At 43.9% G+C, this 25,232-nt stretch overlaps 1 protein-coding gene across 1 annotated transcript in view; it reads right to left on the bottom strand.

Moving 5' to 3' along the window:
- The window catches only part of LOC142250099 (uncharacterized), a 154,035-nt gene that overhangs the window by 111,887 nt on the left and 16,916 nt on the right, over positions 1 to 25,232 (bottom strand). The window contains exons 4-18 of the mRNA XM_075322164.1: positions 21,352 to 22,213; positions 17,208 to 17,234; positions 15,629 to 15,658; positions 13,067 to 13,118; positions 11,573 to 11,639; positions 11,259 to 11,484; positions 11,142 to 11,165; positions 9,216 to 9,267; positions 7,692 to 7,758; positions 3,849 to 4,074; positions 3,734 to 3,763; positions 3,058 to 3,109; positions 2,810 to 2,870; positions 2,465 to 2,693; positions 404 to 455 (exon numbers count right to left, since the gene is read on the bottom strand). Coding sequence (XP_075178279.1) covers positions 404 to 455; positions 2,465 to 2,693; positions 2,810 to 2,870; positions 3,058 to 3,109; positions 3,734 to 3,763; positions 3,849 to 4,074; positions 7,692 to 7,758; positions 9,216 to 9,267; positions 11,142 to 11,165; positions 11,259 to 11,484; positions 11,573 to 11,639; positions 13,067 to 13,118; positions 15,629 to 15,658; positions 17,208 to 17,234; positions 21,352 to 22,213 — 2,057 coding nt within the window. The remainder of the gene's footprint in view (positions 1 to 403; positions 456 to 2,464; positions 2,694 to 2,809; positions 2,871 to 3,057; positions 3,110 to 3,733; positions 3,764 to 3,848; positions 4,075 to 7,691; positions 7,759 to 9,215; positions 9,268 to 11,141; positions 11,166 to 11,258; positions 11,485 to 11,572; positions 11,640 to 13,066; positions 13,119 to 15,628; positions 15,659 to 17,207; positions 17,235 to 21,351; positions 22,214 to 25,232) is intronic.

Raw genomic sequence — 25,232 nt, 5'->3', positions numbered from 1 at the left:
ACTGCTCGTCACAGCACGGCATCACAGCCCAACACCGCTCCTGCTTGTGGAGTTCTGCAGTGAAGGAGAGAGCGCGTGACATGCTACGCTGTGATGAATGGTGAAACGCCGCCTACAGCCCAGTCAATCACAGAGACTGGGGCCGCTGCGGTGATCTCAGGTCAACTTGAAGTTGACGTGACATCACCGGATCTCAAAGGTCACGGAGCCCGGGGGGGGGGGTCAATTCATGGGGATGAGTAGACCGAAATATCAATGTATTTAGAAAAAAATCTTCCCTATCAGTTTTACAGGGATGTGGCCACTATTGTAGCGTAGTGAACCACCCCTTTAATCTGCAAAAAGATTAACCCCACCATTAGTATTCAATTAGTCCCACCTTTATTATTTATCTAGTACTTACAGAGTGGTTGGGGCAGGCAGCTGCATGGCTGTGTAGCCACAGTGTCCATTAACTAAAACAAAGAAAAAGCAGATGTAGAAGTGTCTTAGATTTTTTTTAAGAAATAAACACGTTCCCCATTTGCTTCGCTTCTCGTTTATTCAGATTGTGCCAACTTGTAAGTGAAGTGGCTCAGGTAATATGGCAAATGTATATCACGTTCCAAACAAAGTTGTTAGAGTCTTCAAGTATGAAGATTTACTTTCACGATTTACTATTGCAAACCTAAGAATCCGTAAAAAGTGAATCTCAGCTTCATGACTAACAATAGGAGCAATGAGAGTGCGAAAGCCGCTCCCAGACACCTTGGGTCACAGATTCTCTCATTGGAAAAGGAAAGAGCCAGAGGATAAGATGTAACAAGCCCGATCCTTTTCTCCGTTGACAGAGTCGGAGGCCGCCATTCACATTAGCTGGCCGGTCTCGCAATGACACGGAGTTTTCTCTAATATGTCAGTCATTTATAATACCTCCTATTTCCTCCTTCACATAAGAAATGTACTTATCAAATATTTCCATATTGCAGATACAACTGAGCTACTGCACTGTTTATCGCAGTTTTTCCGATCTGCCGGTTCACATCAGACTTTTCAGCCCTCATTTTCCCCTGGCTGCAGCGAGACACATGGAGATTGCTTGAATTAAAAGGTTATCCCCCAAAAAACAAGTTATCCCCTAGCCATAGGATACATTATAACTTCCTGATCTCTGAAGGTTTGACCAATGGGATCTGCAGCTATCTAAACAAATGTGACACTTCAGTCCCCATCTTTAATAGAGGAGACGTGTGCACGGGCAACCAACACTTCATTCATTTTTTTATGAATCTGATGGAGAAAGCTGAGGACTGTACTCATCTATTTATGGGGGTCCCTTTGACTGTGAATGGAGCAGAGGCTGATTATGCGCTCTGTATGCAAGACGGGGGGCCAGAGCTCCATTCTTGTGATTTCTGGGCACCACAGTGGTTAGAATCCAGCAATCAGCAAGCTATCACTCCCGTGGATTTTCTGTTTTGTTTTTTTTTTTGTAAGGAGAATATGTCACGCTTGGACTGGCGAATGTCTGACACATGGCATAACAGATGTGCATAGACCAACGACCGTCCTGTACACTACAAAATACATGGGTATCAACGAGGATGGTAAAGGAGAGGAGGACCCTGACAATAGGGAGCAGAGTATATGCTACCACTAGACACTAATATGTGCCTGGTCCCTGAGGTCTCCTAACATAACCTATATGAGTCCCTCCTCTCATCGCCGTCACATGCCCAGTATCTTACGGTCTTCTCCACTCATTCTTGATTGTGACAAGGCCGGTGAGTACTCTAGACATAACAACTAAGGTAACGACACAGAGAGGAAGGAGGACAAACAGGGTTACATAGACAAAAGGATATACAAACAATCTTCCCTGCTGCAGCCAGACACCAAGGCTACAGCCGATTAGGCTCCAAAATGTAGCATTGTAACAGCTAAGCTCCTGCAGCATAACACCAGCAGCTCCACCTCCTTCCAAAATTGCCAGAAACAGAATAAGATACTATTACCGGCATCAGGTGATGGATCATGTGACTATTTAAAGGAGCTGGGAGTGGTCACAAACCAACTGCACCTGAGGAGAACTAACCAGGAGATTCTAGCAAGCAAAATGTCATTAACCCTTGCTGCACCAGCAGAAAGCAAAACACATTCAAAATCAGAGAGCAAAGTGTAGCTCCTGTCCCCACGTTGTCACAAGTCTCTCAAGCATGACGGACACTTGTGACATTATAACTCTTTGATGTCAATGCTATTGCAGTTACATGACTTTATACTTTCAAATCCCTTCTATAGATACCCAGTTTGTAATTTCTGTTTATGTTAGAAACTCAAGTTGTTGTCTACCTCTATCTCAGCAAGAAGAAAGTGAAGGGCCATAGTAATAGCCGCCTTGTAATGAACTTATATGGAAAATACTGTGGACTAATAAGAACTTGGGTGTCTTTTAAATATCATTATCGCCACAATCTCATATTACCTTTCTGTAAAGAGTTGAGTGGAATATCCTTATGCCTTAATGATAGATATTCGAATGTTTTGCTTAATACAAATGATCCCGACCATGGGCCCCGACTCTTGGAAGTGACTCCATATCTAGTGGATTGTATGTAGCCGTCATGTCCTGGCTTCTTCTGTACAATAACATCTCCTCCACTTTCTGGATTGACAAATCCTGTGTGTGCAGCAGCTGTACAGACCAATGATTCCTATAGGAAAGGCGCAAAAATGTGAAAAATATCAATAAACATTTGACAGCTAAATAAAAAAAAAAAATTATATATATATATCCTGTAGTGTGTAATATTAAAGCTGTGCGGCTTACATCGGTGTAGATATCGGTTCCCCACAGATCTTCATTTACACATCCAGGAGGACAAATCACTCTGTAACAGGGAGAAATGTACACGGTGAATACATCCACACTTTGCAAAGCATGGACGCCGGCAGATATTGTACCAAACTGTTTATTGATTAGGTTTCTTGTGCGCAGTATCTCTTTTTGGCAACGATTCAGAACACATTTATTGGTTTGTACAAGGCGAGAGTTTGCAGTAATATTGTCATACTTACTTAGTGATTGATGCAGGTAACTGCTTCGCTGTTAACTTACAAGTACCTGCGACTAGAAAAAGAAAAAATAGGCTTCATACAGGTATAGACTGCCACAGAGAACTGTTACATGATTGCTATTAATAAAATGGAAGAAATGTAATGGTCAGGGCTGCTGTGGTTACACGTGGTCTGAAGTTGTGAGGCCGGTCGAATGTACTACCAAATTCTCTGAAACACCTATGGAGACGCCTTATGGTAGAGAAATGAACGTATAATTCACGGGCAACAGCTCTGGTGGCCATTCCTGCAGCCAACATGATACTTGCACGCTTCCTCCAAACATGTGACATCTGTGGCATTGTATGCTGTGATAAAACAGACCAATTTAGAGTGGCCTTTTATTGTGGCCAGCCTAAGGCGCACCTGTGCAATAATCATACTGTCTAATCAGCATCTTGATATGCTGCCCCTTAGACGGGGATGGATTATCTCAGCAAAGGATACGGGGTCCCTAACACTTATTTAGACAAATTTGTGACCAATATTTGAGAGAAAAGAAGACCTTTTGTACCTAGAAAAAGTCTTAGATCTTTGAGTTCAGCTCATGAAAAATGTGAGCATAAACAAGTGTCTTTGTCGCCTATCTACTAATTATGGATTGTTATGTTATATATACAAATTAATAAGCAATTACCTGTTGTTGGCTGGAACCCCTCTGTATCATCTGTTATAAGTGTAAAAGCAACAAAGACAATGTCAGACAATGTCTAGAATACACAGCGAGGAATCATTGAGCCGCTAACGATTACCTGATTCCGGGATGCTGAAGACCGTCTCTATGCTCGTTGTGGTTTGGAAGTCAAACGATGAACTGAATGTGAAGGACCCGAGTGACTCTCGCAGACTCGTGGATGTGAGGCCGTTTCTTGTGGATGAGCCATAATTCCTCTGCGCAGGTCTCTTTTCTATCATGGCACTGCCCCCTTTGTTCGTTAGTTTTCCTGCGTGAATGGCTGATGCGCACACTGAAGACTCCTAATGGAGAGTAATACAGCCATGGTCACATTCACACTGGGCTTGCTTTGTGGGAATTTGTTTCATTCTTTAGTATGTTACATTTATTGGCTGGATCAGCAATATATTCTCATTTCACTAATTATTTTGACTACAGATAAGAATCTGACGACTTTCTCAAATATTCCCCAAAAATTAGATTCACAGAATAAAATTGCATGAATCTCAATACTGAAAAGCTTGTAATTGCTCAGAAAATACATATGAGGGGACAAAGAGAGGAACCCACTGACCATAAGAGCTTACACTCTACAGGAGAGAGAAAGGACCACACTGACCATAAGAGCTTACACTCTACAGGAGAGAGAAAGGACCACACTGACCATAAGAGCTTACACGCTACAGGAGAGAGAAGACCCCACTGACCATAAAAGCTTACACTCTACAGGAGAGAGAAAGGACCACACTGACCATAAGAACTTACACTCTACAGGAGAGAGAAGACCCCACTAACCATAAGAGCTTACTCTCTACAGGAGAGAGAAGACCCCCACTAACCATAAGAGCTTACACTCTACAGGAGAGAGAAAGGACCACACTGACCATAAGAGCTTACACGCTACAGGAGAGAGAAGACCCCACTGACCATAAAAGCTTACACTCTACAGGAGAGAGAAAGGACCACACTGACCATAAGAACTTACACTCTACAGGAGAGAGAAGACCCCCACTAACCATAAGAGCTTACACTCTACAGGAGAGAGAAAGGACCGCACTGACCATAAGAGCTTACACTCTACAAGAGAGAGAGGATCCCACTGATCATAAGAGCTTACACTCTACAGGAGAGAGAGGATCCCACTAATAATAAGAGCTTACACTCTACAGGAGAGAGAGGATCCCACTGACCATAAGAGCTTACACTCTACAGGAGAGAGAGGATCCCACTGATCATAAGAGCTTTCACTCTACAGGAGAGAGAGGATCCCACTGACCATAAGAGCTTACACTCTACATGAGAGAGAGGACCCCACTGACCATAAGAGCTTACACTCTACAGGAGAGAGAGGACCCCACTGACCATAAGAGCTTACACTCTAGAGGAGAGAGAAAGGACCACACTGACCATAAGAGCTTACACTCTACAGGAGAGAGAAGACGCCACTAACCATAAGAGCTTACACTCTACATGAGAGAGAGGACCCCACTGACCATAAGAGCTTACACTCTACAGGAGAGAGAGGACCCCACTGACCATAAGAGCTTACACTCTACAGGAGACAGAGGACCCCACTGACCATAAGAGCTTACACTCTACAGGAGAGAGAGAACCCCACTGACCATAAGAGCTTACACTCTACAGGAGAGAGAGGACCCCACTGACCATAAGAGCTAACACTCTACAGGAGAGAGGACCCTACTGACCATAAGAGCTTACACTCTACAGGAGAGAGAGAGTACCCCACTGACCATAAGAGCTTACACGCTACAGGAGAGAGAGGAGTCCTCTCAGAGGACCCCACTGACCATAAGAGCTTACACTCTACAGGAGAGAGAGGACCCCACTGACCATAAGAGCTTACACTTTACAGGAGAGAGAGGACCCCACTGACTATAAGAGCTTACACTCTACAGGAGAGAAAGGAACCCACAGACCATAAAAGCTTACACTCTACAGGAGAGAGAGGACCCCACTGACCATAAGAGCTTACACTCTACAGGAGAGAGAGGACCCCACTGACTATAAGAGCTTACACTCTACAGGAGAGAAAGGAACCCACAGACCATAAAAGCTTACACTCTACAGGAGAGAGAGGACCCCACTGACCATAAGAGCTTACACTCTACAGGAGAGAGAGGACCTCACTGACCATAAGAGCTCACACTCTACAGGGAAGAGAAAATTCCACTGACCATAAGAGCTCACAGACTACAAGGAAGAGAGAAAGAGAAAGCCCCACTTGTCATAGGAGCTTACACTCTACAGGAGAGAGAGAGGATCCTGCTAACCATAAGAGCTTACACTCTACAGGAGAGAGAGAACTCCACTGACCACATGAGCTAGAGAGAAGACCCCACTGGCCACATGAGCTTACACTCTACAGGAGAGAGATGACTCCACTGACCATAAGAGCTTACACTCTACAGGAGAGAGAGGATCCCACTGACCATAAGAGCTTAGACTCTACAGGAGAGAGAGGACCCCACTGACCATAAGAGCTTACACTCTACAGGAGAGAGAGGACCCCACTGACCATAAGAGCTTACACTCTACAGGAGAGAGAGGACCGCACTGACCATAAGAGCTTACACTCTACAGGAGAGAGAGGACCCCACTGACCATAAGAGCTTACATGCTACAGGAGAGAGAGGACCCCACTGAACATAAGAGCTTACACTCTACATGAGAGAGAGGACCCCACTGACCATAAGAGCTTACACTCTACAGGAGAGAAAGGACCCCACTGACCATAAGAGCTTACACTCTACAGGAGAGAGAGGGGACCCCACTGACCATAAGAGCTTACACTCTACAGGAGAGAGAGGGGACCCCACTGACCATAAGAGCTTACACTCGACAGCAGAGAGAGGACCCTGCTGACAATAAGAGCTTACACTCTACAGGAGAGAGAGAGGACCCCACTGACCATAAGAGCTTACACTCTACAGGAGAGAGAGAGGACCCCACTGACCATAAGATCTTATACTCTACAGGAGAGAGAGGACCCCACTGACCATAAGAGCTTACACTCTACAAAAGAGAGAGATTTCCCCAGTGACCATGCAGATGTAAAATGACTGCAGTACAATCATCTCTAATTTACACTCTATTCTTAGCGCTCAGTTGTGCTGTTCCTCTGTTTTTTAAACACAGCCAATTAAAAATTTAGCAGCTGGTTATTACTATTTCCCTTGTTAAAGAGATTTCTCTCATTCCCTGCAATGTCAGATTCTGGTAACACTGATTGCACATCCCACCCATCAGCAGATAATTGCTCTGACACAGGCGACACAGGCGACACAGGCGACACAGGCGACACCGGCGACACCGGCGACACAGGCGACACAGGCGACACAGGCGACACCGGCGACACAGGCGACACCGGCGACACAGGCGACACAGGCGACACAGGCGACACCGGCGACACAGGCGACACCGGCGACACAGGCGACACAGGCGACACAGGCGGGGTGGAAGCAATATTTGGAAGTGAAAGTTCTGTAGATTGTCCGATGGCTGCTCGGAGCAGTACAGTTTATCTCCGATTCAAGTAAAATAATTAAAAGTATTATCCAGTCTAAGGTTTATTTTCATCACTAAACATTTTCCCCCACCCGAGGAGGAGCAGTGGGGTCCGGCCGCTGAGACTCCCTCCACCCTGAAGCCGGGCTCTGAATGGAGCAGAGCCCCTCACGCTTATGACACATTTCAGAGCTACACTCGTGGCTTAGATGATGGGAAAAACTGTTTGTTTTTATTTTTATTTTACAAGGTAGAACAGTCCATAAAAATGATTTTGCTGAAGAAAATGACGTTTTCTAATTAAGAAAAGAAATGCTGTATGCTTTGTCTGCTTTTACTTCATTTCCATCCATTTTATAATGTTTTGTGAGTGTTAGAATTTGTTTATTCTCACTTGTGCATAGACGTCTGAGCCCCAGATCATTCCCTTCTGACGGTCACATTCTCCAGGACACAGGACTCTGTGAAGTAAACAGGCAGAGCAGGGACTTTACTATAAGCCAAGTAATATTACAAAAGTTTGATCATTTATTTGAATGTTTATTTTTTTCAGATCGAGCGCCCCCTCCACCTCTAAAAAAGAAAACAAAAACATATCTCATTTCCCACAAAGTTCATTTTAATCAGTAGATCTAAGAACCTCCAACTGTGACTGCAAATCACCTGAGTGACGTCACCGCTGACTCAGTCTCTACCTGAAGCTCACAGCGGGCAGTCATGTTCAATGGCCACTTGCTGTGAGCTTCAGATGTAGCAGAGCTGTAATCCTTGTGAGACTTCATGTGGATCATGGTGAACCTGCAGGGGTATTTTGGGGGTTAATAAAGGGGTGAAAAGATGGGTTTTTTTTTGTATTTTGTTTCAAATAAAGAATTTTTTCAGTGTTTGTGTTTATTTACTTTCACTTACAGATTAGGAATGGGAGGGGGGGGTCTCATAGACCCTCCCCATCACTAATCTAGGGCTTAGTGTTAACTATGAGCTGACATTAACCACTTATTATCTCAATTGAAACCACACCAGGGCAATTAGGAAAAGCTTGGTAAAGTGCCGGGACTGTCACATCTAAGGAGGCTGCAGGCTACTATTATTATTCTGGGGGGGCCCCAATAAGCATGGGTCTCCGCAGCCTGAAAATACCAACCCCAGCTGCTGGGATTTATCATGGCTAGATATCAAAATTGGGGAGACCACACACCAGTTTTTTAAATTATTTATTAAAATAATTTTAAAAAAAAGTTTATTTTTATACACAGTCAAGATAAGCGCACGACTGGGGGCTGCAATATGTAGCCACATTCTTTATCTGTGCTGGGTATCATAATATGGGGGGACGCTATACCAATTTTTTATTTAATGTGTACAATAGACCCACAGACAGGGTCTGTGATTGAAACCGTCAGACACACTGTCACTCAGCGTGGGGCGGGTCTGACTGCAACCAATCACAGATGCCGGTGGCCAGGGAATGCAGTGCATATGCAATGAAGGATAATGAGTGGCCGAGGAAGCAGTTACAGTTGCGCCGGAGCCTCGGTAAGTATGAAGCACTGGCTTCATTCTTATTTTCTTTATTTTTCCTTTTTTTATTTTCCGATTTGCCAGATCTGGATCAATATTTTTCCCTGAGAACTCCAGACCCAGAACTCAAGTACATTTGAAACTGCGTGGACCCGGGCTTTTACAGTTCGGGTTTGCCCATCAGTACTAAGGACGGTTTTACAAATCTATTGGGTTTCCTGATCTGAGCTTAACTGCCTTATATCTGCCATTTACAGGATAGCTACGAGGCAGTTATTGTGATCCGAGCACAGTCCATGATTCATAAACATATGAAAACGGCCTTAGCCAATGGAACTCTGGAACAGAATGACTTACTGCATGGATCTATCCTCTTACTTATATTAGATAAACTTACATGGTAATAGGGTCAGGCAGGTCCTTTGCAGACGTTGCACAATGTGCTGTAACTGTAATAAGACAATAAAACATCATCAATTGCAATAAAAGTATAAACTGTAAATTGAAGTCTACAGAACAATAATCTCTGCAAAAGTGATATTTTATAACGGATCTTTCCCTGTATTTTCCCTGCTAACCTTTGTAATCCAACAGGACTGCTCCGATTCCTGACTTCTCTAATGTAAGGACAAATCACTGCACAATAGAAGCTCAATCGGCCAATATTCATCTCTCATGTGTGGGCAGCTTTATTTCCCAGCATCCTATTTAAAACATACTTTACCTTATAAAACCTGGACACTGCAAACATTGAAGCCTTGACAACGTTATCATCAGAACCAACGTGTGACCACTCCAATGTAAAGGTTTCTAAACATGCTATAGTTTAGTTTAAATACTGTAAATACAGAGATGCAACTTTCCAAATGTTAAAGGGGTTCTGAGTAAAAACAAGATCAGCAGTGGCCTTGGGTTTGTTCAAGTTAGGCCATCAATGTTAAGGTAGTGGCCAACCTCTTTAATGCCTGCTTTACACGGGTCGACCGATCGTGCGATTTCACGATCGATCATACCCGCCCCCGTCTTTTGTGCACTGCCCATGGCGCACAAAGTCAGTAACCCCCGTCACACGCACTTACCTCCTGGGCGACGTCGCTGTGGGCAGCGAACATCCTCTTCCTGAAGGGGGAGGGACGTTCGGCATCACAGCGACGTCACACAGCTGCCGGCCAATAAAAGCGGAGAGGTGGCGATGAGCGGGATGTAAACATCCCGCGCACCTCTTTCCTTCTGCATTGCCGGCGGGAGCCGCGGGACGCAGGTAAGATGTGTTCATCATTCCCGGGGTGTCACACACTGCGATGTGTGCTGCCCCGGGAACAATGAACAATCAGCGCCATTGTAATTAAACGATATTATGGAACTGAGCGACGCGTACATGACTCATGATTTGTGAGCAATACTGCGTCGCTCAGAGGTGTTACATGAAATGATGTCGTGTATGATGCCGGATGTGCGTCACGAAATCCGTGACCCCGATGATGCATCGCACGATAGTTTGTCTTGTGTAAAGCACCCTTAAGTCTAGCAATTGGCTGCAGTGGTCACAGGGTAAATGCAGGGTAGGGGGTAAGTAATGCGGGCATCACACGATGCGATCTATTGTGCGATCGCACCCGCCCCCGTCGTTTGTGCGTCACAGGCAAATCGCTGCCCGAGTCGCACAAAGTCATTTAACCTCCGTCACACGTCCTTACCTGCTGAGCGACGTCGCTCTGGGCGGCGAACAGCCACTTCCTGAAGGGGGTGCGACGTTCGGCATCACAGCAACGTCACACAGTGGCCGGCCAATAGAAGCGGAGGGGCGGAGATGAGCGGGATGTAAACATTCCTCCCACCTCCTTCCTTCCGCATAGCCGGCGGGAGCTGCGGGACGCAGGTAAGCTGTGTTCATCACTCCCGGGGTGTCATACGGAGCGATGTGTGCTGCCCCAGGTACGATGAACAACCAAGGCAAAGTAAAATAAACGATTTTTTAAAAATAAATGACGAGTACACGATACACGGTTTGTCACCGATTTGCGATGGCTCGTAGGTGTCACATGGGACGACGTCGCCAACGATGCCGGATGTGCGTTATGAAAACCGTGACCCCGACGACCTATCGCACGATAGATCTCCTCGTGTGACGCCTGCATAAGACTGATTTGGATATTTTTGTTATGGAGCATATAGAATAAAAAAAATGGTAAGTATGGAACCTCTCATTTGATTTACAAAATATTTCAATTATATCTATAAACATTTAATGAATGGTTTTCCTTGAATTAAACACTTCGCTGATGTACCGTAGAGAGCATCGTACAACAAAATGGACTATTACCTGGCTTAAATTCCTTGGTCGTTTCTACAACAGAAAGTATAATTTAATTATAGTATTATTGATACTTGCAGCAGGTAAACAAATCCCTGATTAGGTAACTGTGTATCCCCGGCATACCTTCCAGCGGCACGGTATAGGAGAACTCTGTGTACGTGGTGGTTTCATATTCATAAGACAAGCTCAATATAAATGATTCGAATGCTGGACCTTTACGCTTAGTTGTTATTCCATTCTTCGTGGATTCGTCATAGCTGCTCTGTCCCGGCCTCTTCTGGAATATCACTCTTCCTCCTCTGTTGTCCATATGTCCATCATGAATGGCCGCTGGACAAATGGCAGAATCCTGCAGATCACAAATGAAGAAACGTTATTTTACAAAAATAAGCAAATTCACTTTCAATTAGGACTAAATATTTGTGCACCCCCCTTACTTCTGCAAAGACTCCTGATCCCCAGACTTGTGCCGAGCGTTCCTGACAATCCTCAGGGCAAAATATTCTAAAACAATGAAAAAAAAGAAACATTTGTGTTACAAAGTGAAGCAAACTCTTATCTTCAATAATCTTATTCTTGTAACTTTACCTTGTACATTAATCACTTCCACATAAATATATATTCATATAATAATGTCTTGCCCCTTGAGCTTGTTGACGGCTGCATGAACTAGTGCAATGTCCTGTGCAGGTTTGAGCAGTAATTGGGAAAACTCTATTGTAATGCGTGCGTAGTAATGAAATGTCACATTTTTACTTATTTACTTTTACTAAAGAGGCTCATGTATTTACACTATATGATTTGCTTAAAGGGGTATTCCCTTCTCCAAGATCCTATCCCAATATGTAGTAGGTGTAATAATAATAATATTAGCAAATACCTCCAATTAGAAGTGTAGTATAGTTCTCCTGATATATCTTTGTCTCTTACCTCATGTGCAGGGCATTGCAGCTTAGGTATCCATGGTTATGTCCACACATATAGTGATAGTTAGTTGTTCATGGTAACAACTATGGATACCTAAGGTCCTGCAATGCCCTGCACATGAGGTAAGAGACATGGCTATATCAGGAGAACTATACTACATTTCTAATTGGAGGTATTTGCTAATATTATTATTACAACTTCTACACACTGGGATAGGATTTGGACATGGGAATACCCCTTTAAATCTTGTTGATAGCTCACCCATTGGGCTTGCTCAGACAAACGATTCTTAATCTGTGTGTTGTCCGTGTGGCGCACACAAAGCACACATGGAGGATTATCCACAAGGTTTATCACCCGCTAAAACTGTCTTGCAGGAATGCAGCTCCTACACATATACATGATGCAGAAAAGCTGCACACGGAAACAATCACATCGCTAATTTATGGCCGTGGCTGGAGAGTGTTTCATGCGACCATCTAAACTGAAGATTTTCTTAATGTTGAGGACAGGTCACTTGTTCTTACAATTATCATTTTTCTACATGAAGCTTCTTTTTTTTGTTTTCGAGTTTTATAATATTTTTTTTAGTGTATTTTAACCAAACCTTGTATCAGGAAATATGTTTTTACGGTGATATAGTACATTTTATTCTATTCTGGTGATTTCAGTGATTTTCAGTTGGTATGTACGGTAGTTTTTATAACACATTATTCTCTTTTCCCTGTTGGTTTTCAATGTCCGGATCTGTAGCACAACAATTTCAGAAATTTTACGGGCTGTAAAAATTATAGCATGCGCTAAATATTTATAACATGCAATAAATAGACTGAGCGCACATTGGTGTAGAGAATAAAGCCTTGAAATGTGGGGCACTGGCTGTTTACCTAATAGCAATATTAATATAATGCAAAGATCATCGCATTGAAACAACATTGATTTTCTGACAATAAATGCACTTTTGGTGCCAGGTTTACATTTTTTATTGCTGTTGCTAAACTTACATTGCGACTGTTGCAGGTAAATCCTTTCCCGTCATCGAGCATGTTGCTTTAACTAAAGAAATAAAGTGAAATATTAACATTTATGAAAATAAACTTTTTTTACATTTACAATAGAGCATTTCCCCACCAGGGGTCCTTGTCACTTTAGAGGTCCTTAACCAGTCCATGATAGGGTAATTTTCCTCCGTTCTTAACTGTCATGTCTCCACCAGAGTCTGCAGCTGTGATTTCTGCTCTGGCAACCAGGCGCTGCTGCATTCTCATGGTGGGAATGGTGGTGATAGAGGCAGAGTCAGGACCAGTAGCTCTGGTGAGCGCAGTCTCTGCCCGGCTTGGTAGGTCTGGGCCTTGCAGTACCAGTGGCTGACTGTGGAGGTGTGTGCCTTCCAAGTGAAGTTATCAGCTTCCAGCTCCAGCCTATGGGAAGGCACCACACCCTTCTTATACCTTCAGTGGTCTGCTGCTCCCTGCCAGATATAGTCTAGGTATTACCGCTTGTCTCTGGTTCACATCCTGCTCTGTATTTTTGATCCCTGTTTTTTTACCTCTGCCTGCTCTCTGACGACTCTCCTGCCTGCTATTTTTTGTACTTCACTGCCATTTCTGGTTTGACCTTCACCTGATTTCCTGACTACTCTCTTGCTGCTGATTTTGTACTTTTTGTACCTCCTGGTTTGACCCTGCCTGACTACTACTTTTCTCTGGTTTGCAGCCTTCCATAGGCAGTGATCTCCTGGACCCTGTAGTAATTCCAGATCCCTGTACAGGGGTTAAAGGGTTTCAGGGTTCTAGGGATCCTGCTGAATGAGTGGCTAGCCTCTAGTCCATCCGTGACAGCCATCCTGAGACTGTGGTCCCGGGCAGATGTTACATTAACAAGGCACAATTTTTTTAAGTAAATAGATTTTTAAAGGTGCTAGTATTGACACAAAATTATCAGTGTTGCAAAAAGCCATGGAAAGTCATGGCACCAACTGAAATCTATCAGAAATTAGAAAGCAATTTTGCCACTTAGTGAAAAATAATGTCAGCTGGTTCAACTGATATAATAAGGTGTCTCATTACCAAGGTGCCACACAACAAACATCTCATGATGGGTAAAACCAGTGAGCTGCTTTAAGATCTTTGCATCCTAATTGTTGCAAAATGTACTGATAGCATTGATTACAGAAGAATTTCTAAACTCCTGAGGGTTCCAGTGAGCACTATTAGGGCCATAACCTAGAAGTGGAAAGAACATTTTTTCACCATGAACAGTCCACAACCAGATGCTTCCCATACGATTTCAGTTACAGGATTGAAAAAAAATTATCAAAGGAATTGTCCAAGAGCCAGGTACCACCGGTGGAGAGCTACAGAAAGGCCTGAAATCAGCAGGTACAATTGTTTCAAAGAAAACAATTAGTAGTGCATTCAACTTTCATGGCCTATATATACACTCACCACGCAAGACCTCAATGCTGAGCAAAAAGCATCTTCCGGTGCGTTTAAAGTATGCTCAACAAAATTTAGAGAAGCCTGTGAAATACTAGGAGAATACAGTCTGGTCAGATGAGACCAAAACTAAACTCCTTGGATCAGGGGCGGACATACCAATAGTGCAACCTGTGCAGCAGCGTATGTGCCCAAGCGGTAAGGGGCCCATTTCTACCTCCAAAGCAGGCAAAATTATGCATTTTGATCAGGTTTTACGCAGCAAAGGGCCCATATATTGGTCTTGTACAGGGGCTCTTTTCTGTCTGTCTTTGCCAGTGCTTTGGATGTTATAATATACAACATGTTTGGTTGCTGGATGCATTTTCTGTTCACCACCCCATACAGGAGGAACTAAAGCTCAGAGTTCTTAGAATTATATTTCAGTATTTGAAAAGTGTTTGTGAGGAAGAATGGGCCAAAATCTCACCTGAGCAATGCATGCAGCTAGTTTCTCCATACAGGAGGTGTCTTGAAGCTGTCACAACCAATAAAGGCTGGTGTATGAAGTATCAATTAAACGTCAATTAGCGTGTTCAATACCTTTTCCGTGTCATTTCTCATTATTACACAACTTAATTTATGGACATCTGTGGATTGATTTCTTTGCCTGTGTTAATTGGATGGGTTTGTACTGACATGTAGTCACAATTTCATGTGAATTGCACCTTTAAAAATATATTTACTTAGAGAATTGGTGAAGTGTTCAATACTTTATTCACCCGCGGTACTTAATAGGCAGTTCAGGTCATGAGATCCGCAGTCTGGCTAAGTACTGGAATCTGAACATGGTCCATATATCACAAATATGTTAAAGAGCCCTAATTAAGAATAGTCCGCACAGTGAGTCAGTGGTGAGCACTATTGCTGTGAAGCACCTGGGTCCTGGGCTCATGTCCCACCAAGAACAACATCTGGAAGGTTCTCCAACTATTTGCTTGGGTTTCCTTCCACATTCCAGAGACATTGCTGGTCGGGGGTTTAGATTGTGAGCCCCAATGGAGCCCACAATGTAATGATAATGTCTGTGTAACGCTGGGGAATCAATGGGGTTATGTAAAGGTGTAAAATAAATCAAATATAAAATACCTTCAGGTAGATTGTCATCCGTTGTCTCTTCTGTGAGAAATAAACGTATGAACATAAATATAAAAGATAAATCCACCAAGTCAAAATATATTATATTATGATCCTATCACTGACTACAGGATATCAGACACTAAGGGGTACTTTGCACGCTGCGACATCACTACTGTGACATCGTCGGGGTCAAATCGAAAGTGACATCCGTAACGACGTCGCAACGTGTAAAGCCTAGATGCGACAATAAACGATCGCAAAAGCGTCGAAAATCGGTGATCTGTGTAGTGTCGGTCATTTTCATAATGTCGCATCAATAGGAGATACGATGTTGTTCCTCGTTCCTGCGGCAGCACACATCGCTGTGTGTGAAGCCGCAGGGGCGAGGAACATCTCCTTACCTGCCTCCACCGGCTATGCAGAAGGAAGGAGGTGGGCGGGATTTATACGTCCCGCTAATCTCTACCCCTCCACTTTTATTGGCCGCCTGCAGTGTGACGTCACTGTGACGCCGCACGACCCGCTTCCTTAGGAAGGAGGCGGGTCGCCAGCCAGAGCGACATCGCAGGGCAGGTGAGTGCATGTGAAGCTGCGGTAGCGATAATGTTCACTACGGCAGCTATCACAAGAGATCGCATGTGCGACGGGGGCGGGGACTATCGCGCTTGGCATCGCTAGCCGATGCTAGCGATGTCGCAACGTGCAAAGTACCCCTAAGTGACGCAACGACCACTATTAACTGAGGGTTTAATAAGTATTGACCACTATGCCCCAGATACGGATTGCGTCACTAATCACTAACCGGTCACTGAATTGATACGTACAGATATTATTCACATTCGGCACAGTAAGGCTACTTTCACACTTGCGTTGGACGGCTTCCGTTGCTATCCGCAGCCTTGAGGAATTACGGTAACCGTTGCAGGAATCCGTTATATTCCTCATAGACTTCTATTAGCTACGGATAGCAACGGATGGTCTTGCATTGCATCTGTTGTTTTGACGCTGACCGCGAGTGACCGTCGGGCGGATGGACCGCGGCATGTAGCGTTTTTTCTGTGCTTGGCGGAGTGTCAAAAAAAACGCAACTTGCAGGAATCCGTTGGCGTCCGTTGTTTTTATAATGGATGCCTATGGTGGCGGATTCCGTTAGAATCCGTCATTTAACGGATTCCGTTAACGCAACCGTCTTTACCCAACTGCGCATGCTCAGATGTGTAAAGTCAAGGAAAAAAAACCCTATAGCGAATTGCATTATTTTGTACGATCTGTAGCATCCGTCACACAACACAATTGTGAAAGTAGCCTAAGATTACATGCTTTATGCCACATTTATGAACCTCAGACACTTTTCTGATAGCTAGAACATTTTTTTAATACTCATGAATAAGAGGCATTGCTTTTACGTTGTACACAGAAGGTGACTTATTTACAGACGTTTGCTGCTCTTTTGTTCTTTTACTCTTTTTTTTAGCTGAGCCAGGAATAAATGTACAATCACCACACTGCACCACTAGTTATAAAAGTCTGTAAGGAAAGTATTCAGTTATGTTGCAATCTAATGTAATATGAGCAAACAATGATTTACCTTTTATTGGCTCATTATCTGTGTCAGCTGAGAAAAAAAAAATATTTACTTTACATAGAGATCACAAAAAATTACTCACCATCATAAAATAATTGATTTAACCTTATATTTGATACATACATTTGGAAAATGCTGAATGTGTGAATTGCTATTTTCAAATATACGAATATTAATAATACCAATTTGATTAGACAGTTTGATTTGCCATTATGCTGTGGCAGGGGGCAGAGAGGCACATACCCCCCTGCCAGCCGCTGCAGAGGTCTGCTCCCTACAGCGCAATACATAAATCGGTGGCCGGAGGCGGACATAGCCTTGCCAAAGGAAGCGCATGACAGTGACGTCATGCAAAGTTGTAGCTGACACGTCAGGAAGCTGACGACCTCTGCACCAGTCATGGGAGTCATGGGGTAGAATGTAGGAAGAATAATTCTTTTAATTAATTCTTTTGTTGGGAAAAAAACAGGGAAAATAATATGTGTATGCCCCAGCCTCTCCTGTGATGTGTATGCCCCAGCCATTCTAGCCACTCCTGTGAAGTGTATGCCCCAGCCTCTCCTGTGATGTATATGCCCCAGCCTCTCCAGCCACTCCTGTGAATTGTATGCCCCAGCCTCTCCTGTGAAGTGTAAGCCCCAGCCTTTCTAGCCACTCCTGTGATGTGTATGCCCCAGCCTTTCTAGCCACTCCTGTGATGTGTATGCCCCAGCCATTCTAGCCACTCCTGTGAAGTGTATGCCCCAGCCTCTCCTGTGATGTATATGCCCCAGCCTCTCCAGCCACTCCTGTGAAGTGTATGCCCCAGCCTCTCCAGCCACTCCTGTGAATTGTATGCCCCAGCCTCTCCTGTGATGTGTATGCTCCAGCCTCTCCTGTGATGTGTATGCCCCAGCCACTCCAGCCTCTCCTGTGATGTGTATGCACCAGCCTCTCCTGTGATGTGTATGCCTCAGCCACTCCAGCCACTCCTGTGAAGTGTATGCCCCAGCCTCTCCTGTGATGTGTATGCCCCCAGCCCCTCCTGTGATGTGTATGCCCCCAGCCTCTCCTGTGATGTGTATGCCCCAGCGACTCCAGCCTCTCCTGTGATGTGTATACTCCAGTCACTCCTGTGAAGTGTATGCCCCAGCCTCTCCTGTGATGTGTATACTCCATCCACTCCTGTGATGTGTATGCCCCAGCCTCTCCTGTGATGTGTACGCCTCAGCCACTCCAGCCTCTCCTGTGAAGTGTATGCACCAGCCTCTCCTGTGAAGTGTATGCCCCAACCTCTCCTGTGAAGTGTATGCCCCAGCCTCTCCTGTGAAGTGTATGCCCCAGCCTCTCCTGTGAAGTGTATGCCCTAGCCACTACTGTGAAGTGTATGCCTCAGCCTCTCCTGTGAAGTGTATGCCCCAGCCTCTCCTGTGAAGTGTATGCCCCAGCCTCTCCTGTGATGTGTATGTCCCAGCCACTCCAGCCTCTCCTGTGATGTGTATACGCCAGCCTCTCCTGTGATGTGTACGCCTCAGCCACTCCAGCCTCTCCTGTGAAGTGTATGCCCCAGTCTCTCCTGTGAAGTGTATGCCCCAGCCTCTCCTGTGATGTGTATGCCCCAGCCACTCCAGCCTCTCCTGTGATGTGTATGCCCCAGCCACTCCTGTGAAGTGTATGCCCCAGCCTCTCCTGTGATGTATATGCCCCAGCCTCTCCAGCCACTCCTGTGAATTGTATGCCCCAGCCTCTCCTGTGAAGTGTATGCCCCAGCCTTTCTAGCCACTCCTGTGATGTGTATGCCCCAGCCATTCTAGCCACTCCTGTGAAGTGTATGCCCCAGCCTCTCCTGTGATGTATATGCCTCAGCCTCTCCAGCCACTCCTGTGAAGTGTATGCCCCAGCCTCTCCAGCCACTCCTGTGAATTGTTTGCCCCAGCCTCTCCTGTGATGTGTATGCCCCAGCCTCTTCTGTGATGTGTATGCCCCAGCCACTCCAGCCTCTCCTGTGATGTGTATGCCCCAGCCTCTTCTGTGATGTGTATGCCCCAGCCACTCCAGCCACTCCTGTGAAGTGTATGCCCCAGCCTCTCCTGTGATGTGTATGCCCCCAGCCCCTCCTGTGATGTGTATGCCCCAGCGACTCCAGCCTCTCCTGTGATGTGTATACTCCAGTCACTCCTATGAAATGTATGCCCCAGCCTCTCCTGTGATGTGTATACTCCAGCCACTCCTGTTATGTGTATGCCCCAGCCTCTCCTGTGATGTGTATGCCTCAGCCACTCCAGCCTCTCCTGTGAAGTGTATGCCCCAGTCTCTCCTGTGATGTGTACGCCTCAGCCACTCCAGCCTCTCCTGTGAAGTGTATGCCCCAGCCTCTCCTGTGAAGTGTATGCCCCAGCCTCTCCTGTGATGTGTATGCCTCAGCCTCTCCAGCCACTCCTGTGAAGTGTATGCAACAGCCTCTCCTGTGAAGTGTATGCCCCAACCTCTCCTGTGAAGTGTATGCCCCAGCCTCTCCTGTGAAGAGAATGCCCCAGCCTCTCCTGTGAAGTGTATGCCCCAGCCTCTCCTGTGAAGTGTATGCCCTAGCCACTCCTGTGAAGTGTATGCCCCAGACTCTCCTGTGAAGTGTATGCCCCAGCCTCTCCTGTGAAGTGTATGCCCCAGCCTCTCCTGTGATGTGTATGCCCCAGCCACTCCAGCCTCTCCTGTGATGTGTATACGCCAGCCTCTCCTGTGATGTGTACGCCTCAGCCACTCCAGCCTCTCCTGTGAAGTGTATGCCCCAGCCTCTCCTGTGAAGTGTATGCCCCAGCCTCACCTGTGAAGTGTATGCCCCAGCCTCGCCTGTGAAGTGTATGCCACAGCCTCGCCTGTGAAGTGTATGCCCCAGCCTCGCCTGTGAAGTGTATGCCACAGCCTCGCCTGTGAAGTGTATGCCCCAGCCTCGCCTGTGAATTGTATGTCCCAGCCTCGCCTGTGATGTACATGCCCCAGCCTCTCCTGTGAATTGTATGCCCCAGCCTCTCCTGTGATGTACATGCCCCAGCCTCTCCTGTGAAGTATATGCCCCCAGCTTCTCCAGAACGAGACAAATCTGCAAAAGCAGTTGTGAGAAACAGTATAATCAACATCACCTAACACTACAGCTGCACCAAAGAGAAGCAGCGCCGGGCACGACAGTAGTGGGGAGTTAATTAATTATTTGAGCAAATATAGCAGGGTAGTTTTCAAGTTGATAACTTTTGTGCAGCTACCAAAAGGTTGGTAGAAAATTCCAAATGGCCCCCAGCAGTAAAAAGGTTCCCCATTCCTGCCTTAAAGCATTGCAATTTTTTTTTATTCGCCAACTATTATAAAATATTAAGGGTTTTTCTCAGATTTGTTAAGCTTCTTACTGACCTCACTTGTAAGATGACGGATCTTAAGGTTTGGTCATCAGTTGCTAATAGGCTTTTAAAAAATTGAAAGTGTGCTTGTAGCACCGGCATCCCTGCACTACCCATATTACCCTATGTTACAAATATTGTGTTTCCTTCTCTCCCAAACACTATGCTGCAATTGTTTCACTTTACAGTTCAGGCTCCTTTAGAAGCTGCCTTCAACTGCTGCTCAGGAAGAGCTGTTCAGTATATGAAATCAGAATATGTGATTTCCTGTCTGTGTTTCTCTGCTCCCCACCTCTGTACTCAGACAGGAGAACCTCTCTACTCTGTTTGAATACAGTATGCATATCTTGCTGAGCAACAGATGAAAACAGCTTCAACAGGAGCATGTACTGGGCATTGACATCTGCACAGTTTACAAGTTAAGGAAGCAAAATAAGGTAATGCAGCATTTTGCAAAATAGAAGCATAACTTTGGAATGTGTGCAGGTTAATTCAAAAAAGTTAAACAAAAACAAACAAGTGTAGTCGCAATTTAGATATTTATTATTGCAATTCAAAGGAAAGGAACCATTCAGCAAATAGCAGACGTATCTATTCAATCATCTTATATGCATTATTTCATGTAAACACAATTTAATGTAAACACACACACAAAAAAAAGATAATACCACCAGATTATAAAACAGAACCCATTTTTTTCCTCTTTTTTACTCTGAATTTGGGATGCGTCTTATAATTCAGTGCTTCTTATAAACTGAAAAATACAGTACTTGACTCACCTGTTGTTGGATAATAAAGACCTGGTAAACCTGCATCCACTTGAATACTTGTTGCAAGAGATGGATTTGGTGCAGATTGCGCATTTGATGGAGTTGGCGGATTTACTGCAGATGGTGGGTTTATAGCTGATGGTGGATTTACTGCAGATGGTGGGTTTATAGCTGATGGTGGGTTTACAACAGAAGGATTCATTGCAAATGGTGGATTTACTGCAGATGGTGGGTTTATAGCTGATGGTGGGTTTATTGCCGATGGTGGGTTTATTGCTGATGGTGGGTTTATCGCTAATGGTGGGTTTATCGCAGATGGTGGGTTTACAACAGATGGTGGGTTTACAACAGATGGTGGGTTTACAACAGATGGTGGGTTTACAACAGATGGTGGGTTTACAGCAGATGGTGGGTTTACAACAGATGGTGGGTTTACAGCAGATGGTGGGTTTACAACAGATGGTGGGTTTATCGCAGATGTTGGGTTTATTGCTGATGGTGGGTTTACAGCAGATGGTGGGTTTATCGCTGATGGTGGGTTTATCGCTGATGGTGGGTTTATTGCTGATGGTGGGTTTACAGCAGATGGTGGGTTTATAGCAGATGATGGGTTTGTTGGATTAGCTGAATTCACTTCATAAGGTAGGTTTGCTGCTGGAGGATATTCTGAAGGTTGTAAATTTGTATCAGGTTCAGAAAATAAAGCTATTATAACAAATGAGCCTGACCATTCCTCATACTCTAATGACTGTATGCCATTTTGCTTGGATGCATGATACTGCTTTTCTCCAGGCCTCTTCTGCACAATTATTCTGCCTCCAGTTGGAGGTAACTTTCCATCATGAATTGCAGCCCGACAAATGGAAGAATCCTGTGAGACAGTAAAACCATGGTGTTATTTGTATATGGTGTTTTCTGCACACACTCTCATATCACCTATATATTCTTCTGTGAATTGACAATTTCTGACCGGTGCATCAGTCCCGTTTCTAGACCATAGGCCATGACTAGTATTGCGTGCCAGTCAGAAGTCAACAAGTTACTTTGAGTTATATAATTAATAAAATATTGAACACTAGCACAGAATGTATATTTCAATAAACGGTATTCAGACGGAAACAACAGTGCAAATATAGATTTATGAATATTTATACTTCTAAAAAATTACGTCAAACAAACAAAAAAACATTAATGTCGTTGGCCAACACTTTTTATGATTAAAAAAATCCACCAGCATAAAAAAAATAGTTTTATCACCTATCGATCTCCTACTGTTGCTGTTGTACCGCTACCCTGCTCCCTTGCCAGGTTTCTCTTCCATAGGGATGGGCATGTGACTGCTGCAGCCAATCAATGGCTGCAGTGAACAACGCATCACCACTTGCAGCCAGTGATTGGGGGTCACACACCTGTCCAATAGGAACAGATTCCTGTTACAATTATATAAACATGACCACTGTAGCCACGGATTGGTTTAGGTAGTCACATGCCTTGCCAGTAGAGTGAACCTTTTAACCATTTCTGCTATTACCAGCATTTATGGTTTTGCTTTGTCTTTTTTCCTCTTTGTCTTTCAAGAGTGTTGAGGACAAGAATTGAGTATACAAAAATACTTAATTCAGCCATTTCATAGACTCAGGTATATAGTTCAGTAGACGTGCACACATGACTGTTTAATTTGAAACAGCAGCCAGATCCCGAGAGACCCTTTGAGTCTCATCATCATCATCGTCATTTTTAACCCTGACAAGAGCATAATGTTTTAGTTTTTCTGTAGGTGTAGCCATAACAGGGCACGATGCAGGTTTTTTAACCTTTCATTTAGTATATGGTGTATTTGAAAAATAGAAAATAAATCTTTGTAGGGTAGAACAAATAATCACTGCAGCTCTACTATGGCTTTTTTTTTGTTTCATTTTGTAAAGTTTTCACTTTGTGGCAATAATGACATGATTATTTATTTCATATGACTACAGCTTATACCAAACTTCATAGAACTTTTATGCTTTTCTCCTTGCAATATTTTATGAATTTGGACTGTAAAGGATGGGCCAATACCAAATGACGTTCTTGAACTGCAGTGAAAAATTTCAAACAATGTCGCCAACTAACACATTTACAATAATGCTGGCCTTCTCAGAGATCAAAGCCACCTTTTATGTCCCCATTGGCTACAATATTGTTTGCTAAAGGCAACTAAACCCCTAAACTAAAGACCTATAAATTAAACTTAACTTTTATTTGATTGTTAAATAATTTCATAGAGTGCACTGTACACACATTTAAAACAATTAGTGCAAGAACAGCTCATCTAATCCCTTTATAAGGATACACATAATCTTATCTCTCTCCTACTATGATTATTTCATGGTCCCATAGTCTCTAGTCAGCAGCCACTATTAGTACTCACCTAGCAATAGCTATTAAAATCCTAAAGGTAAAGCTTTCGCAACATGTTTCACCTATACAGGCTTTGTCAAGGGAAATGTTGAGCCTTACATGTTCCACTGATGAAGCCTGTGTAGGTAAAACATGTTGGGGAGGCTTTAAAACTTTGCTATACCATTTTTATCTTTTAAACTATTGCTTAGAGAAAATATACTGCGATATTTCCACTGAGCCCTGTTGCAGAGCTTCATTGATGTAATGACACGGCAGCTATGGAGACCTCCATCTAGCATGGTAACACTTTACCCCCCCCCCCACATTCCCGATAGCATAGCTGGCAAAGCATGAGGAATCCAGGATAACAAAGGTGGCCCTTCCTTCGAGGAGCTTGGATATGACATGTAGTTGGTTAAACAGAAGCAATCAGAGCTTCTTTATTTAACTAACAAAAGAAATTAAATCTGAGATGACTAATACCAGAGTCCAGAAGATTTATTACAAATTGCATTAGATTCTGTATGCAGCAAGAAAACCACAAGTAAAATCTGTTTTTAATGCAGTATTGTTATATTTCCTTAAGTATATGTATGTATATATATATATATATATATATATATATATATATATATACAGTCAGGGCCAGAAATATTTGAACAGTGACACAAGTTTTGTTATTTTAGCTGTTTACAAAAACAAGTTCAGAAATACAATTCTATATATAATATGGGCTGAAAGTGCACACTCCCAGCTGCAATATGAGAGTTTTCACATCCAAATCGGAGAAAGGGTTTCGGAATCATAGCTCTGTAATGCATAGCCTCCTCTTTTTCAAGGGACCAAAAGTAATTGGACAAGGGACTCTAAGGGCTGCAATTAACTCTGAAGGCGTCTCCCTCGTTAACCTGTAATCAATGAAGTAGTTAAAAGGTCTGGGGTTGATTACAGGTGTGTGGTTTTGCATTTGGAAGCTGTTGCTGTGACCAGACAACATGCGGTCTAAGGAACTCTCAATTGAGGTGAAGCAGAACATCCTGAGGCTGAAAAAAAAGAAAAAATCCATCAGAGAGATAGCAGACATGCTTGGAGTAGCAAAATCAACAGTCGGGTACATTCTGAGAAAAAAGGAATTGACTGGTGAGCTTGGGAACTCTAAAAGGCCTGGGCGTCCACGGATGACAACAGTGGTGGATGATCGCCGCATACTTTCTTTGGTGAAGAAGAACCCGTTCACAACATCAACTGAAGTCCAGAACACTCTCAGTGAAGTAGGTGTATCTGTCTCTAAGTCAACAGTAAAGAGAAGACTCCATGAAAGTAAATACAAAGGGTTCACATCTAGATGCAAACCATTCATCAATTCCAAAAATAGACAGGCCAGAGTTAAATTTGCTGAAAAACACCTCATGAAGCCAGCTCAGTTCTGGAAAAGTATTCTATGGACAGATGAGACAAAGATCAACCTGTACCAGAATGATGGGAAGAAAAAAGTTTGGAGAAGAAAG

The sequence above is a fragment of the Anomaloglossus baeobatrachus genome, chromosome 8 (assembly GCF_048569485.1).
Source record: "Anomaloglossus baeobatrachus isolate aAnoBae1 chromosome 8, aAnoBae1.hap1, whole genome shotgun sequence".
Taxonomy (NCBI): Eukaryota; Metazoa; Chordata; class Amphibia; order Anura; family Aromobatidae; genus Anomaloglossus; species Anomaloglossus baeobatrachus.
The sequence above is the reverse complement of the archived record's forward strand: the minus strand, read 5'-3'. Positions and strand labels throughout refer to the sequence as shown.